At 51.6% G+C, this 15,594-nt stretch overlaps 6 protein-coding genes across 6 annotated transcripts; 3 read left to right on the top strand and 3 right to left on the bottom strand.

Moving 5' to 3' along the window:
* The first annotated feature begins 805 nt into the window (after positions 1–805).
* On the top strand, positions 806–2,944 carry BDW70DRAFT_96154 (kinase-like domain-containing protein). The gene is made up of 5 exons (XM_073745290.1): positions 806–1,036; positions 1,135–1,257; positions 1,323–1,434; positions 1,481–1,685; positions 1,737–2,944. Exons 1-5 carry the CDS (start codon positions 994–996, stop codon positions 2,886–2,888), a joined length of 1,635 nt encoding a protein of 544 aa, XP_073593300.1. The 5' UTR covers positions 806–993; the 3' UTR covers positions 2,889–2,944.
* A 1,032-nt stretch (positions 2,945–3,976) lies between these two features.
* Positions 3,977–4,709, bottom strand: BDW70DRAFT_152413 (uncharacterized protein; the record flags this gene model as incomplete). Its single annotated transcript, XM_073739442.1, has 2 exons — positions 3,977–4,597; positions 4,686–4,709. 2 exons carry the CDS (start codon positions 4,707–4,709, stop codon positions 3,977–3,979), a joined length of 645 nt encoding a protein of 214 aa, XP_073593299.1.
* A 1,060-nt stretch (positions 4,710–5,769) lies between these two features.
* On the top strand, positions 5,770–7,734 carry BDW70DRAFT_96149 (glycosyltransferase family 31 protein). The gene is made up of 2 exons (XM_073745289.1): positions 5,770–7,090; positions 7,165–7,734. The coding sequence occupies exons 1-2, from the start codon at positions 6,014–6,016 to the stop codon at positions 7,525–7,527; spliced, it is 1,440 nt and encodes a 479-aa protein (XP_073593298.1). The 5' UTR covers positions 5,770–6,013; the 3' UTR covers positions 7,528–7,734.
* A 36-nt stretch (positions 7,735–7,770) lies between these two features.
* BDW70DRAFT_141579 (glycosyltransferase family 32 protein) lies at positions 7,771–9,723 on the bottom strand. The gene has a single exon (XM_073737790.1). It carries the CDS (start codon positions 9,079–9,081, stop codon positions 7,942–7,944), a length of 1,140 nt encoding a protein of 379 aa, XP_073593297.1. The 5' UTR covers positions 9,082–9,723; the 3' UTR covers positions 7,771–7,941.
* Positions 9,724–9,928: 205 nt separating this feature from the next.
* exg2 (putative exo-beta-1,3-glucanase) lies at positions 9,929–12,911 on the top strand (the record flags this gene model as incomplete). Its single annotated transcript, XM_073742888.1, has 3 exons — positions 9,929–11,369; positions 11,424–12,430; positions 12,500–12,911. Exons 1-3 carry the CDS (start codon positions 10,293–10,295, stop codon positions 12,909–12,911), a joined length of 2,496 nt encoding a protein of 831 aa, XP_073593296.1. The 5' UTR covers positions 9,929–10,292.
* A 560-nt stretch (positions 12,912–13,471) lies between these two features.
* On the bottom strand, positions 13,472–14,560 carry BDW70DRAFT_96140 (uncharacterized protein). Its single transcript, XM_073745288.1, has 2 exons — positions 14,108–14,560; positions 13,472–14,034 (listed from the first exon to the last, which is right to left on the bottom strand). The coding sequence occupies exons 1-2, from the start codon at positions 14,304–14,306 to the stop codon at positions 13,724–13,726; spliced, it is 510 nt and encodes a 169-aa protein (XP_073593295.1). The 5' UTR covers positions 14,307–14,560; the 3' UTR covers positions 13,472–13,723.
* Positions 14,561–15,594: the final 1,034 nt, after the last annotated feature.

Below are 15,594 nucleotides of genomic sequence, written 5' to 3'. Positions count from 1 at the left end.
GTCTCAAAGAAGGCGAGCGACACGTAAGATCGAGCAGTGGGAGGAAAGGGAAAAAGAAAAGCATGCCGCCACAACTTACAGCAGAAGGCTCGACTCAGGCGGTGTTTTTAGACAAGTTTCATGTGAAGACGGATCGAATGATCGATGAGGGCGCGACAGTCGACTGGTCAGAAGGTTGCGAGGAGATGAAACGCGATCTGCAGCTCTCAGCCTGCGAACGAAATGAATGAAAAACGTGGCGGCCACGAGCTGTGGTCGGCCATGGAAGCCCTGCAAAGGTCACTGTCGCCTTTTGCAGGGAAATATCAATAGTCAATCCAGTAACACTGGATGCAAAGTGAGCAAGAGTCTCGTAATTGATTCATTCGCTGACTTGGCCTTGTTTGCCCCAAAATCTTGACTTTTTCGGGTGCTTGGCTGGGAGTCTATCTCTATCCACATCACAGACTGCTAGACTAGTAGCGGCCCGCCTCCATCAACTTCCCCGTCGCCAGTCGACGAACTCTCCTTTTCAACCACATCTCTTTTCGCCCTCACTTCAGTTTTCTGCCCCTTCCCAAACCCCGTCTCCCGACAATTCCTCTAGTAGTTTTCCTTCTCTCTTGGCTCCGCCGTTTCTCCATTCCGGTACGTACGTCACCCTCGCTCTCCAGCCATACCTTTCCCGGGGCCGTTTTTCCCCTGCCCGCCTCGTCGGCGTCTCCTGCACACGGCCGTCTGTGAACTCAAACGGTTCTTTGTTCAGATGAGACCTCCAATATTAACGTCTAACTTGTTCTGTCTAGGCCTGGATGCGGTGAATCTTCAGTTAAACCCCGCCGTCCGCTGCTCCTTCAGCATCTCCGTTCTTTTCCCCCGGTCTCCGTCCATCAATCACTGAGCAACCCCGACCGCAAACCGTCTGCCTCAGCAATTCACACCACAATTCGGATGGAAGGCTGTCGCAGGTAACGCGAAACGACGAATTTAGCTCTGTTGTATACCGCTTTCTAGATGGGAAACTCCCAGGGGAGACAGGTCGCCTCCGACAATGAGGGTAGGTGTATACCCCGGCAGACCGAAGCTATGCAATGGGAATTGGCCTGCACATCTCGCATGAGAGAGATGGTGGAGGTTTGGCTGACACTGGGGCAGTGAACTTGAATCAGTTCCGGCTACTTCGAGTTGTCGGGAAAGGTGCTTTCGGCAAAGTCCGTATAGTGGAGAAAAAGGATACGGGCTTAACTTTTGCTTTGAAGTATATTCGGAAAGAGGAAGGTGCGTACTTCTCTAGACCAATTTTCATATTTTTTACCGTCGCTGACCGGTTATTCTCGCTACAGTTGTCCGCTCGGAAAGTGTACGGAATATTATTCGAGAGCGGCGAATGCTGGAACATCTCAACCATCCCTTTCTTTGCAATTTGCGATACAGCTTCCAGGATATAGAGTACATGTGTGTTTTTACCTCCGGTGATTCGAACCGTTGCTGACTTTATAAGCTACATTGTGGTAGATTTAATGAACGGTGGTGATCTGCGATTTCATATCTCGCGAAAATGCTTCACGGAAGAAGCAGTGCGGTTTTGGCTCGCTGAGCTTGGTTGCGCTCTGAGATACATTCACTCGCAGGGCATCATTCATCGAGATGTCAAGCCGGACAATGTGCTACTAGACTCGGAAGGACACGTTCACCTTGCAGACTTTGTAAGTTCTCCACATGATGTCTAGATATGGACTGGCTCTGACTCGCGGCAGAACGTGGCGTCCGACTTTAGACCTGGAAAGCCTCTCACGAGTAAGTCAGGTACACTCGCATATCTCGCTCCGGAAGTGTATGAGGGAGGAGGATATTATTTTGAAGTCGATTGGTGGTCATTGGGGGTCACATTTTACGAATGCATCTACAACAAGAGACCCTTTGAAGGCCGGTCTCAAGACACCCTCAGCGAAAACATCAAAAAAGCCCAACCGAAATACTACGTTACCAACCCCGCCGTATCCATTCCCTGCTTGCGCGCCATGTCGGCCTTGATGGAGAAGGACCGAAGCAAACGAATTGGCGCGGTTAGTTTTGAGAGCTTTACCTCACATCAGTTTTTCGCAGACATCGACTTTGAGGCACTAGAACGAAAAGAAGTGCCCCCGGTATTCCGCCCATCCAGCGACAAGACGAACTTCGATGCTACGTATGACCTGGAGGAATTACTCTTGGAGGAAGCTCCGCTCGAAGCTAGGGCGCGAAGGCAGAAACCAAGAGCTGAGCTGAGGGAGGATGCCACTGCGAAGGAAATTCGCGAAGATGAGCTTCACCGACTGATTGAAACCATGTTTGAGCCCTTCGATTACACAGCCGTAACCTACCGCGGAAATGCTGCTGAAGCAATTGCGTCTGTCGCGAATCCTGAAGATTGTATCCAAACTGCAGCTTCATCAACGCATTCACGACACTACTCTCAGCCTGATTCTACGCGAGGCTCACCTGCACGTGCGGAAGGATCGCCGTCTCGCTTGACCCTACCGGACAACCAGTCTTCAATTGGTGTGGCTCTAGAGGGCACAACTAGCCAGCCTCTGAGTCCTGCGTCACAGACACCTCCTCCCGCTACAGCTCCCAACTTCGCTCGCCCTTTCGTCCCACCGGCAGCAGCACGGGCTCGACCAACGGCTCGCAAGACCAGCAAGGGGGGTGGTGTGCAAATGGTTCTCGAGGAAGCGGGCAGCTGGAGCGAGCTCGCCGATCAGAGTGCCACCCTTCCCGCCGAAGGGTTCGACGCTAGCGGCAAAGGAAAGTCTACTAATAGTGGTATGCTCTCCTTCCTGAGCCGTAAGAAGGGACGTGACAGGAGTCCGAAGCCGCAGGAACCTGGTGTTCTGGGCAAGGAAGGCGCACGACAAATCATCAGCTGATTTAAACGCGGGATGCATTCTTCCTTAATCATCACATTCGCATTGGTGATTACTTGTGCATTTTCGAAGTCACCAATAGAGTCCGCTGAGAACGGACCAAGGCGTGCACGAGCTAGTTGGCGAATATCTCGGTCAAGGCCACTGGTGACCAGCAATACTTTCGACAATCCTTCTCGACTACATGCAGCAATATGGCGCTGACGACTATGATAAACTCTGGCGCCCTAACCAATTCATGGCCAGGCAGCAGTGGTATATCGAACCCGAGAGTTGATCTAACGTCGACTCCGAGATTCAATACCATAAAATCAGATTCTTTTCCATTTCCGGTACCTGATTCGATTCCCCTGGCTTCACCGCTCATATGCCTCCATTTGCCTGTATTTCCATTTCATCTCTTATCTCCTTACCTGGGTTGGCTCCGGAGTTAACAGAACGGGGTGGCTAACTGACTTAACTGACTGACATATGATGACCGGACATACATATAATCTCATCTATGCATACCATTTTCTTTCAACTACTCGGATGTATTCCCTCACGTTCCCATATCTGTCCCGGTTCCGGTTTCTGCTTCTGGTTTTTTTTTTTCTTTTAGGATTGATCCGTCTCGAGTGGCTTCTGTCTCTGATTTGTACTCGAAATCTTGGACGCTGAGATCAATACCCACTTACCCCTCTCACATTCATGCATGTTCTTGACATCGCAGACGCATGCAGTATGCATATGCAGGCGGACTTGAATCTTTGTAATTAATGATGGTCGACTTTCTTTACATATAATACCTCCTGGGAATGTTATAGAGATTTGGAATGGATATAGCGTGCACGCTGTTTCTGAATGATTTTCTATCTACCTAGTGCCTCGATGCACTCGGAAGACGCCGGACTAGCGCGGATGATAAATGGAAAGAAATGTGAGCCGAGAAAATTGAAATTAAAGCGTGGCTCTATATTTCATCGACAGAGGCCTGTATTGACGGAAATATACAATTTCGATCGTTACGCGGGGAGGCTTGAGACTGTTGTGAGCCATCAATCTTGCTATTCTTTTCCGAAGGTATACCCATCATCAACAGAGATTGCTCATCAGTTCCCAGATAACTCCTGAAACCTCGACTGCACACCAGCACCCACATTCGACGCCTCAACCTCACTCGGTGCTCTATACTGAGCATTAGTAGGCGGTTTATATGGTGCAGGACCACTCAGTTCGGAGACTGGCTGACTGGGATGCCCGCCATACTGTCCAGCCGCTCCAGTTCCCGGTAGATCCTGTTGCGCCTGCTGCATCTGCAACTGCTGCGCCTGGATCTTAGCGCGACGGCGGAAATAGAACGCTGCGAGACCGGCGAGGGCGAGGGCGGGCACGCCCAGGCCTACGCCGACGCCGATGCCGACTTTGGCGCCAGCGTCGAGGCCGCCCCCGCCATCATTACTAGATAAGGAGGGGCTGGTTGATTGGGAATCGGGGGCGGTGTCGGTGTTGTTCGCGACTGGAGTTGAGGATGGAGTTTGTGTTGAAGTTGTGGTCGTCGAGGATGAGGCGTTGATGCGGAAGTAGGATGAGGAGAAGTAAGGGCTTCCGCCCTCTGAAGCGCGGTTCTCGTTCCAGAGGGTGGCGAAGAAGACATCGTTCCAGCTTAGGTTAACGTCTGGGTTCATGTCGTAGGTGTACTCGCTGGGCGGGTTGTTTTCATTTTCTGCGTGCTTGATTAGTATACTGCGCAAATATCACTTACAGAACCTGGTATCCTCATTTCTGGGGTCCGGGCTAGGGTTAGTTGGGCAAACGTACCGAAAAGGCGAATGGCAGAGGCATTCTCATTCTGGTATAAGATGAGACTGACTCTTGTCCAATTCGTTATCCAAGTAAAGGTGAACTCGTCGTTTCGTGAATAGACAGGATATTCATCTGTGTTGTTTCCGCTGTCAAGTTGTTCTTGCTGCGAGCCGGGGCTTAGGAAAAAATTTGTCGTTTGGGCATAGCATAGGCTAGCGCCATAGACGACGAGAAAAGAGACGAGGGACTTCATCCCCTTTACGCCTGTCTGTCTAGCACGTACGGAGTACGGAGTATGTGGCTCAGGAGGTTGAAGGGCTGTAAGAAATCAGGCCGTGGACGCGGTTGTGAAAGGCGATCCTGAGATGACACAGCATAACCTCCTTCAGGAGGAAAACCCAGGAACTTCGAAAATGAACCCAAGGCCTGGGCTTGCCGTTTTTATTAGGTTTATTAGGCTTGAGCCAGCCTCAGCGCAGGTCTCTCCACAGACATGCCATGCAAATGCAGATCGGGGCCTTGATGGGTGGATTCGCTGTATTTAGTAAGTGCCTGGCATCCGGAGTCTGGCACCTGCTCAGCCCTCAGCTGAGCCTATTTCAAGGCCCTAAACGGCTCGCAAGGTGACGCGAAAGCCTCCGTCGTCATTTGGCCCCCGAAGTTATATTTCGGTACGAGAACTTGCAGGAACAAGCCTGAAACGAGATAGTGCAGGATGAATTGATAGGTCACCGACCAGGCCCGACCAATTCGGAGATTCCGGCCCTCAACTGCGCTGATGGGATGATCTAAATCCCAACGGCGCCTGGGATTGATTGCCTTATTAGGCGCACATATTATTGTTGCAGAACTCCGCGTCAGACAAGAACCCAGAGATTATAAAGACGAATCTGCCGTTTGCGCGATCACTCGGCTTGCGGAATTCCATTCATAGCATGATTTATACTGCTGGACTTGTGCCAATCAAGCAATGGAAATAGTCGCTGGCCGGCCGGTCGAGGTTGTGTGGAGGCGGCAGTAAAGCGCGGGCTGCAGTTGGTCTCGCCTAGTGTCAGTTAGCGCTGTGATTGGCAGGTAAGCTAACGATTAAACGGGTTGCCTGAAACTCGACGAACGATGACTGTGTATCGTCGCAATCAGACGGGGACCGTCATGATGCCGATGCATGGCTAAGTGTGGAGCGGAGCCTAGAAGTCTGAAAGAGCTGGAGGAGCGTTGTTCCATCCCTGGCGCCGGCCTCGTCAGCCTTTGAACCTCCAAATCGACCTCATATCGACCTCATGTCGACGGTCATTCTCTTCTAATCTCCATCCCTAACTTCTTTTTCATTTCAATTCTTCCCCATGCGATCACCGGACTCGTGGCTTTCTCTTAAGCCCCGGAAGACCGCGTGGGTGGCGCTGGCCGCCATTTGCCTGGCCTGCACTCTCTTGCTGCTCTTTCATCAGTATGAGGACATCCCACTGTCCTCATCCTCAAACCTACCAGCCACCAAAGTCCTGGAAACCCAGACTACTGATGATTTCAGAAACACCCCAACCACTCCGAGCAGCAGCAGCAGCAGCAGCAGTAGTGTCACCAAATACAACCCCAGCAATGCCGTGCAAGGCGATCGCCGCTGTCAAGCCTTTGCTGACCCCGGCAACGTCGTCTTCGTGATCAAAACCGGCGCTACTGAAGTCTACGAGAAACTCCCCACGCAGCTACTTACCACACTTGGCTGCGTCCAAGACTTCCTCCTCTTCTCCGACCTCGATGAGCAGATTGGCCCCTACCGTCTTCGCGACACTCTCGCCGACTTCAACGAGACTCTCAAGGCCACGCTGCCTGATTTCGAGCTATACCGTCTGCAGCATGAGTTCCGTCGCACAAACCAGGATATGGCCCCCCTAAAGGGCGAGCATGCATGGAAGCTCGACAAATACAAGTTCCTGCATATGGTGGAAAAGGCGTGGCTGGAGCGCCCGGGTCGCGATTGGTACTTTTTCTTTGAGACGGATACGTACATTGTGTGGACGAATCTGGTGCTTTGGCTACAGCGTATTTCGCCGCCTACTGAACCGCTGTATCTGGGCTCTGTTGCGTACTTTATGAATGACCCTTTTGCGCACGGTGGCTCTGGGATTATGATTTCCGGCAAGCTCCTTGAGCAGTTCATTGGTGGGGAGCCCGGGCTCGCCAATAAGTACGACGATGCTTTTACGTCGAATTGCTGCGGAGACTCTGTGCTCGCGAACACCATCCGCGCGGAGCTGGACATCCAAGTCCAGAATATGTTCCCTCAAATCAACGGGGAGAAGCCGTCGACGCTCCCGTTCGGCCCGACGCACTGGTGCCAGCCCGTCGTGACAATGCACCACCTCCACCCGCGGGAGCGAACGGCGATCTTCGATTTCGAGCAGGCTCGGCCGGACCTAACTGTACTTTTCCCCTTCCCCCTTTTATCCCGCCTTCCCACCACCAATACATAACTAACAATTGTTTTCACGCACAGCAACCACTAACCTTCGCCGAACTCTCCCACCTCTCTTTCCCCAACGCCACAATGCTTGAGTTCGAAGAGGACTGGGACAACCTCTCGAATATCGGGATTGAATTCGCTGGCGCGCTCTCCCCTTCTCTCGAAGCCTGCCGCGACGCCTGCAAGGGCTTAAAGCAGTGCTTTCAATGGCGGTATGATACAGACGGGAAATGCGAGGTGTCGACGCAGGCGTTCCGCATCGGCGGGAAGAGATGGCCGACCAAGGACGGGAAACGTGTTTTCTCGGGGTGGAACGTTGATGTGATAAGGCAATGGAGAGAGGAGAATCCTTGCCATGGGGTTAAGTGGGTTGATCCGACCCCGCCTAATTCATGATCATTATTTATTTGAGTCGATTTGGTTGATGCAGGCTGATTGGGTTTATTCGGCACTCTTTGCTGCTCTTATGGGACTGGCTCTTTGGAGAGGAGCGCCTATTTTGGCTTGCGGCGCAGGCGGGACGATTTGATATCAATTTCTGTTTATTTTCCCTGGGACTTCGGATCTATAAACGACGTCTTTATGGTTGGTCTAGATCAGCGCTGCGTCTTCATGAGCTTATCTTGTTTGTTTGAGACAGATTAGATATTCTCATGCCGGTATATAGATAGCTATCTTATGTACAACCTGTAAATACATGCGTCCAATCATTCAGGTTCAACGCGTAATCGCGGACCGACGAGTATGAAATAAAGTAAAAGCTAAAGGACCGATGGTAGAAGAAGGAGAAGGAGAAGAAAATGGGAATCGTTATGAGGAAGCTGCTGTTTCCTTCGGCGCAGGCGGATTTTGGCCTTCTTCCCCACCAACGTCGTTCTTCCATGACCCCGCATACTGATGTGATACTAAGTACGGGCCCTGATCTGTCGGATTGCCACCTTGCAGTGCTGCAAAGGCGGCTTGTGGTAGGACCAAGATATCGCCGAGGAGCTTCGGCTCTTTCAGCTGGCGGATGTGTTGTTTCGTGATATCCTGACCGGTTTCCTCAGAGACGCTTTGAAGCAACGCCATCGTGATAGCCTGCGGGCCGGTGACAGCCACTACCTCCCCGACCATGGCTTTCGTGACTTGTGACAGACTGACGTGGTTTTCAATTGCCGTGGTCTTGAGCTGTTTCACGACATACTCGATGACATTCTTGAAGTGTAGGAGATGCGGCTTGGCCATAATGGTCCAGCTGGTGAACTGCCATCCGTCGAACTCTATGCCCACTACCACGTTGACGGGGTGTTCCGTGTTTTCGGTATACTTTTCAGGAATCCACCCGGACACAGGAACTTCATCTTGGACATCGAGATCGCTCCAGATACCGCCGTCGGCGTAGAGGATGAGGACGCGAAGAAAATCGGCTTTGAGGATGGGCACTTGCAGGGCCATATATGTTTCCAGCACGTCCGGCCAATCGGCATAGTTCTCTCGGACGTATTGGTCGGCGCTCTCGTCAGTGAGGAGCTCATGGCGAAAATGAGGGTTCTTCTCGAGCCATAGGTCCATCAACTTCTGAGCATGCTCGCTGACACCCTTCGGACCACATTTATGCCATATCTTCGCGGGGAATGTAGGAGAAGCTTCGTGTGCGAGAAGGGGCTTGATGCCTGAAATGGTGTCCTTGTCGGGTTGAGATTTGAGTCCGTTCGCGGGTGCGGGTGCGTTTGCGGTCTTCTCGGCATTGATGGTTTTCGTAGCCGTCACGGTGGCAGTGACAGTTACAGTAGCGGAATCTATTTTGGAGGTGATCGCGGCAGGGAGAGAGGTTTGTAGTGACATTTCAAGGGATTCATTTTGCGTGTTGAGACGGATCACTCGGTGGAAAAGGTACATGTTGAAGATAAGCAGAAAGACGACAATGGCCGCCACATAGCGACTTGAGCTCACTATGAGGCTCGCCATGCTGAAACGAAGATATAGAATGAGAAATCAGAGCAAAAAGAATTAAAAGAGGCCCAGATGAAAAGAGAGTGTGGAATATCGATTATTATTCAGAGGAGTGAGTGTGGGAACGACTTATTGGCCAGATCGCATGGCGGATTATTGTCTCTCAAAAGTGCTCCAGACAGAGACTTTGGCTTGCGAAAGCTGACGAAGTGTGAAATGAGGCTTATGCAGGGGCCAGCTGGTTGCTTATTAAATGGTGTCGAGAGAGCGACGCTGGACACGCATCCACCGAACAAGATTGGAGCTCAGAAAAGGACACTTGACAGAGTCGGTCCTCACCACCTTGAATATAGGAGTCTGGATGATAAGCGGAAAATCAGCCGCTTTGATGAAATGGCTAAATTTGGCGAGAGGATCCCTCTGGAATCTGGATCAGGAGAGACACTTTGACAGGAAAAGAGGCCAAGCTCCGGTCAGATTTGCCCGGTCTCTAAATTGGGGCCGTCGCAGGCGCCGCCCGGCTGGACTTGAAAGACCCTGCTGGAAGGTTCGCGGCATCCATGGGATTTCATTAGCCACCAGGCACAAAAGAGGGTCATCTCATGCACCCACTGCGCCTCCGCCATTACGGCCATGGTTGTTCTTGGCTGTCTATCATTGGGCGACGCCAATTGGATTATTTCGGGCCCATCGAAGGAATGTGCCGCTCAGCTTCACGAGCATCGGCCGATTGATTCTCGTTTCGGCGGCGGTGGATATATTTTCCGTGTGCTTACCTAATCGCCACTACTGTTGATTGCAGGAGCGTAGCCACACTTTGCAATCTACGTCAGACGAGGACAATAAGATAATTAGGGATACTGTTAATCTTAGTCGAAATTACTTTTTAGATCTTTTCAGTGCCATGAACTCTCCATGCGCCATGGAATCATAAATCTGTGAGCGAGTTCGTGGTTGGGCACGTGCCAGCTTTACGCTATCCCAATTAGGAAATCATGAAACATTCAGGCAACGACATCACAAAAACAGCTGGCCAGCTTGGCTGCTCTTGCCGACACTTGGCGAGAAAAACCTGTGTGGATGACACTGCTACTCATGTTTTCCCCCTCTTGAGGTTCTTCCTCAGCTTCAATGCGCCCTTCTCCGTCTAGGATAGAGTTCCGCGGGTAGCAACAGCATTCCTGCTTCTGACACGAGACACCACATTCTTCACCTAACAGGATTGCATGCCCAGCCAATCCCGCAGTCGGGACCGATTTGGTCGCGACAGCGATCGGGATCGTTCCCGCGTCCAACCACGCAGAAGATACCACGTATCCGAGGAGGATGACGATGACGACGATTTCGACGACAACCCACGCGACCGCCGCTACAGACGAGATGGCTACCGGCGCGCGCCTGTTGATTCACGAGTTTACGATTCTCACGACGATTACGAAGTAGTTGATATGGAGGAGGAACCACAGAGATACCGATCGGACACAGAGCGACGGCGGGAACGGGCCAGGGCGTCACCGGGCACGCCACCTCGCAAACGAGAACGCACACGGGACCCAGGCGGTGGGCACAGACGACGGCGAACAGAAGAGAGCGATGGCAGTCCGGCCCCGCGAGCCCGCCGGGATAGGAGGTCACGGACAAGACGGGATCGCGGCCTGGACGATGAGGAATTAGAAGACGCTGCACGAAGACTCCGTCGCCGAGAACGAGAACGCGAGCGAGGACGGCGCGCTGAAACCTCTAAGCACAAGAGTACGGACTCTTCGAATAGTTCGGCCGGGTTGTTGAATGCAGACGCCTTGGCTAAACTCAGAGCGCAGCATGAAGAGCTAGACCGTCAGGAACAACGTCGAGCAGAAAAGGAAGCTAAAGCGGAAAGGAAAAGAAGGCGCAAACGTCCGGCAGTCGAAGGGCAGTTACACACCCTCGAACCGTTTCCTGATGAGGTCCCCCGGGGTCAATCCAAAGGCCGCATTGTATCGGGGGCCTACCTTGAAGAAGGCAGGGCCCCGGATATGGAAGTCAGACTGCGTGGGGGCGGAAGAGGGCCGCCGAGGGAGAGACGATGGGAGAAAGAAAGTGATGGCTCAGCCCCAATGACACCGTTCTGGAAGCGGAAGAAATGGTGGTGGATTGGAGCCATTGTGCTTGTTATCGTGGTCATAATTATTGTCGTCGCCGTCGTCGTATCGAATAACAAGAAAAGCGACTCTGATTCCGACTCCGATTCCAATTCAGCCTCATCAGATTCTTGGGGTGGTGATAAATCGGCCCTCAATGGACTTGATCACGACAGCATCCCGGTAAGCCTGACCTGCCAATCGTTTGCGAAAGACCGTTATACTAACATGCTCTAGAAATCCGCCCAAGGCACAGTTCTTGACCCATGGACATGGTACGAAACAACAGACTTCAATGTAACCTACACAGACGAGACTGTCGGTGGCCTCTCTATTATGGGCTTGAACTCCACCTGGGACGATTCTGTTGCGCCGAACGAAAATGTACCGCCACTTAACAAGCCATTCCCGTATGGGTCACAACCAATTCGCGGTGTAAACATCGGAGGATTGCTGTCTCTCGAGCCCTTCATCACGCCCTCTTTATTTGAAGGCTACTCATCAGATGTCGTTGATGAGTACACGCTGACCACAAAACTAGGCGACAACGCCGCCAGAAAGCTTGAAGAGCACTACGCAACCTTTATCACAGAACAAGATTTTGCCGACATGGCTGAGGCCGGGATCGACCATGTTCGGATTCCATTTTCCTACTGGGCAGTAAATCCCAGGGATGATGAGCCGTATGTTGCCAAAATCTCGTGGCGTTATCTACTTCGCGTCATCGAGTACTGCCGCAAATACGGACTACGAGTAAACCTCGACCCGCACGGTATGCCGGGCAGCCAAAATGGCATGAATCACAGCGGACGGCAAGGCAGCATTCGCTGGCTAAATGGTGAAGATGGCGACGCATACGCCCAGCGATCGCTCGAATTCCATGAAAAAATATCCAAGTTCTTCGCCCAGGACCGCTACAAAAACATCATCACCATCTATGGCCTCATCAATGAACCGTACATGCTTTCCCTGGATGTCGAGAAAGTTCTCAATTGGACCGTCACAGCCACCGAATTGGTTCAGAAGAACGGCATTACCGCCAAAATTGCCTTTCACGATGGCTTCCTCAATCTCAGCAAATGGAAGACAATGCTCAAGAATGGACCCTCGAACCTTCTTCTTGACACCCATCAGTATACTATCTATAATGTTGCCCAGATCGTTCTTAATCACACCGCAAAGGTCAACTTCGTCTGCAATGATTGGGTCGGCATGATTGGTGAAATCAACTCCACTTCTGAAGGGTACGCTCCCTTTCCTTTCTCCGTATTCGTGTAATTTGCAGAATATATAGGATACTGACAAGAACAAAGCTGGGGTCCCACAATATGTGGTGAATTCACACAAGCCGACACCGACTGTGCGAAAAACCTCAACAATGTCGGCCGCGGCACCCGCTGGGAAGGCACTTATTCCGAGGACGACTCGACTATGTACTGCCCCACGGCCGAACAGAGGACATGCAGCTGTACCGAAGCCAACGCAGACCCGTCAGAATACTCAGATGACTACAAGCTGTTCTTAAAAACGTACGCGGAGGCCCAGATGTATGCCTTTGAGCAGGCACAGGGCTGGTTTTACTGGACGTGGCATACTGAGTCGGCGCCGCAGTGGAGCTATAAGACGGGTTGGAAAAATGGATTTATGCCCGCCAAGGCTTATAATCCTGACTACAAATGCGGCGATGACATTCCGAGTTTTGGCAACTTGCCGGAATACTATTGAGGATTTGTTTGACTGTCTAGAATGGGGACTTGTACATGTGACCTGTTGTTCTGGCTTTATTTTCTTGCATATACGGCCTCTGGCATTGAACATACTATGATAGCAAATCACAATCTATTCTTAGGCGCAGGCGCCATGGTCTACGTCTTACACTGGGTTTGCTCATTCAAGAAGGGCATATATCAACCTACTTCACAACCTGATCAAGACAAACCCTAAGCGGTTCCCCCGTCCGAAGTTGAGAAATGCCCGTGGTGTTCTTGACACTGGCGAAGTATTCTCAATTTTTCACGACGGAACTCCTGAAAGCGGCGTTCTTAAGGTCTCACCCGCCTAAGACACTTGAAGGGATCTGTTTAAGAAAGCACTCCACAATCATTACTGTGCAGATTGAAAACGAATCCGGATCGCTGGGCAATTCACGGGACTCGGGGCTCTTGCTAGAGAGACTGCGCCCTGGGTCTGGCAAAAACAACCGAGCATAACGTGCAATCGCACAAAGGTTGAGTCTGGATTACCCTACGCATGGGAATCAACTAGAGTAAAATGCATAACAACCTGGTATCTTTACATGAAAAGGCTAATAGATGCAAATATAGTCTTGTTTTGGTAAGCCACAAATGACCTGTGCCCAGCAGATATCAACGAGCAGTAAACCGCGCTTATTATTCCCAGATTACCAAAAACAGCATAGAGATCCCGCATTAACAATGAAAGTATAAATTACCCGTCCTACAACCGGCGTAGGGGTGACGCAATGTAGTTGCTAGCCCTCGCCGTTGAAAAATGGAGTGGGTAGACGGAACCCTGCATCACGAGCGGTTGAATGAGAAGTAAGAGCTCCAGCCACGAGGCTTGGTCTCTGAACTCTTCGACGCTTCGTTCGATGTAATGACAGCGTCCTTTTCCACGTCCGTTGGCTTCTTCGCCGGCTTCATCCTTGGTGCATCCCTACTCACGACGTCTGGATCACCATCCGAAGCAAGCGGCCGCTGGCTTCTGGGAAACCGGGGTGTGAGAGGCGTCTTGACAGCTCGAACCACTTGTTTGGCGGATCGTCGGAGCGCCTCGCGCATAGCCCATTGCCGCTTCTTGGCTATGTAGAAGAGAGCGGCGGAAGAGACTGTAACAAGAAGAGCGTGTCAGCATTACGACTAGTTGCTTTAACCAACAGGCGCCGGTAGGAAAGAACGAACATCCTATGATAACGACCACTCCGACAATCACACAGAGTGCAATCATGCCTCCAGTGGACATGCCTCCACCGCCCGACTTCCCAGCTGCACCAGCTGCATTTAAAGCCTCGATGTCATTTGGATCGTATTCACCCTGGGCGGCCGACTGGGCGACAAGAATGGAGACCACAAGAGAGCTGTATAGATACGTAGGAGACATAACTCGCTTAGAACTGCATAATCGAGGTGACCAACAAATGCGAATAGGCTCGACGGTGAGAATCGAATACAGGCCTTGGTATACGACAATGTAGTTACCTGCGAGAGACGGAAATTATTTGGGTAAGAATGGGCGCGGGGGGCTCCATGGCCCGTCTCTATATAGCAGCGCAACGTTTGGAGTCGCACGAACCAACCCTCTCAGGAATCTGCAGGATCGAGTCACGGTGACGGTGGCAGATGATAGGTGCAGGCAAGTCGACTCGAAACTCTGATCCCAAATATCTGCAGAATCGTCAGGTCGGATTGGCATCAGGGTTTGTTTGATGCCGCAGGGGGAAGCTTCAGCAACCAATCAGGAGGCACGGATGGCTGTCACTTTGTGATGTTGGCGCTGGGGTTGTGACAAGGATCTTGGCTTTTTTTTGGACTTTTCCCTGATGGTCCAGCGCGGCAACCAATGGTACGTTTGTCTGAGCTGAACGGCGATTATCATCCTCGTCCTTCATCAACACCGCCCGATACGGTCCGAATGCGGCGGACTGAGGCTTCGCAACTGGACGGGTCTGCAGAAACGCCTTGTTTGATAGACGTCCTTTCTCTGCCACGAAATGAGATCACACAAAATTGTGTTACCTAGACCTTTGCAGAGTGACCTGATTCTTTTATGGAGGATTGTTCCTGAGTCGGGGGCTGGATCTGCATCCTGCTGCATTCTGCTGCAGTGTCCGCCAGAGCAGTCATGGTCAGTTATGTCGACAGTCAGGAAAGAAACAGCGCCAAATGAAATAAAAATAACAACGCATCAGTGTGCACCAACCAAGAGCGGTCATTCCAGCGCCTGGCGGACTTGGTGCATGATGTTTTTTCGTACTCGCTGGCTGACGAAAATCAATTGAGAGCTGTGAGGCGACGACAAGCGATGGAAGAAGAGCCAAACGAGTACTACACGCTTTTTCTGGATATTAGCGGCTAGGCACCAGACAGCGGCTAGGTACTAGAGGTTTTGTCCAGCAACTGATCCCGCGGCCTAGACAAGGCCAGACAAGGAGCGGATCCGCGCTCTACGATCTTCGGGGAGAAGCCCTACGAGACTGGCTTCTGGGAGCAGTCGTTCTTCGTCACCATCCCAAATCTGACAAGATGGGCCTCTAGCAGAGGCAAGAGAGAGACAGGAAGAGAAATGCGAGCTGGGTTCTGCTCTCTTTGCGAACTGTGCAGGTTCTGACTTTCCAGGTGACAGAAACGCTCACTATGAGGCGTCGAGAAGCGAATCAAACTGACTAATA

This window comes from Aspergillus foveolatus, assembly GCF_047715535.1.
Source record: "Aspergillus foveolatus strain CBS 279.81 unplaced genomic scaffold BDW70scaffold_51, whole genome shotgun sequence".
NCBI classification, from domain to species: Eukaryota; Fungi; Ascomycota; class Eurotiomycetes; order Eurotiales; family Aspergillaceae; genus Aspergillus; species Aspergillus foveolatus.
Note: the sequence above shows the minus strand (reverse complement) of the source record. Positions and strands in the feature narration are given on the sequence as shown.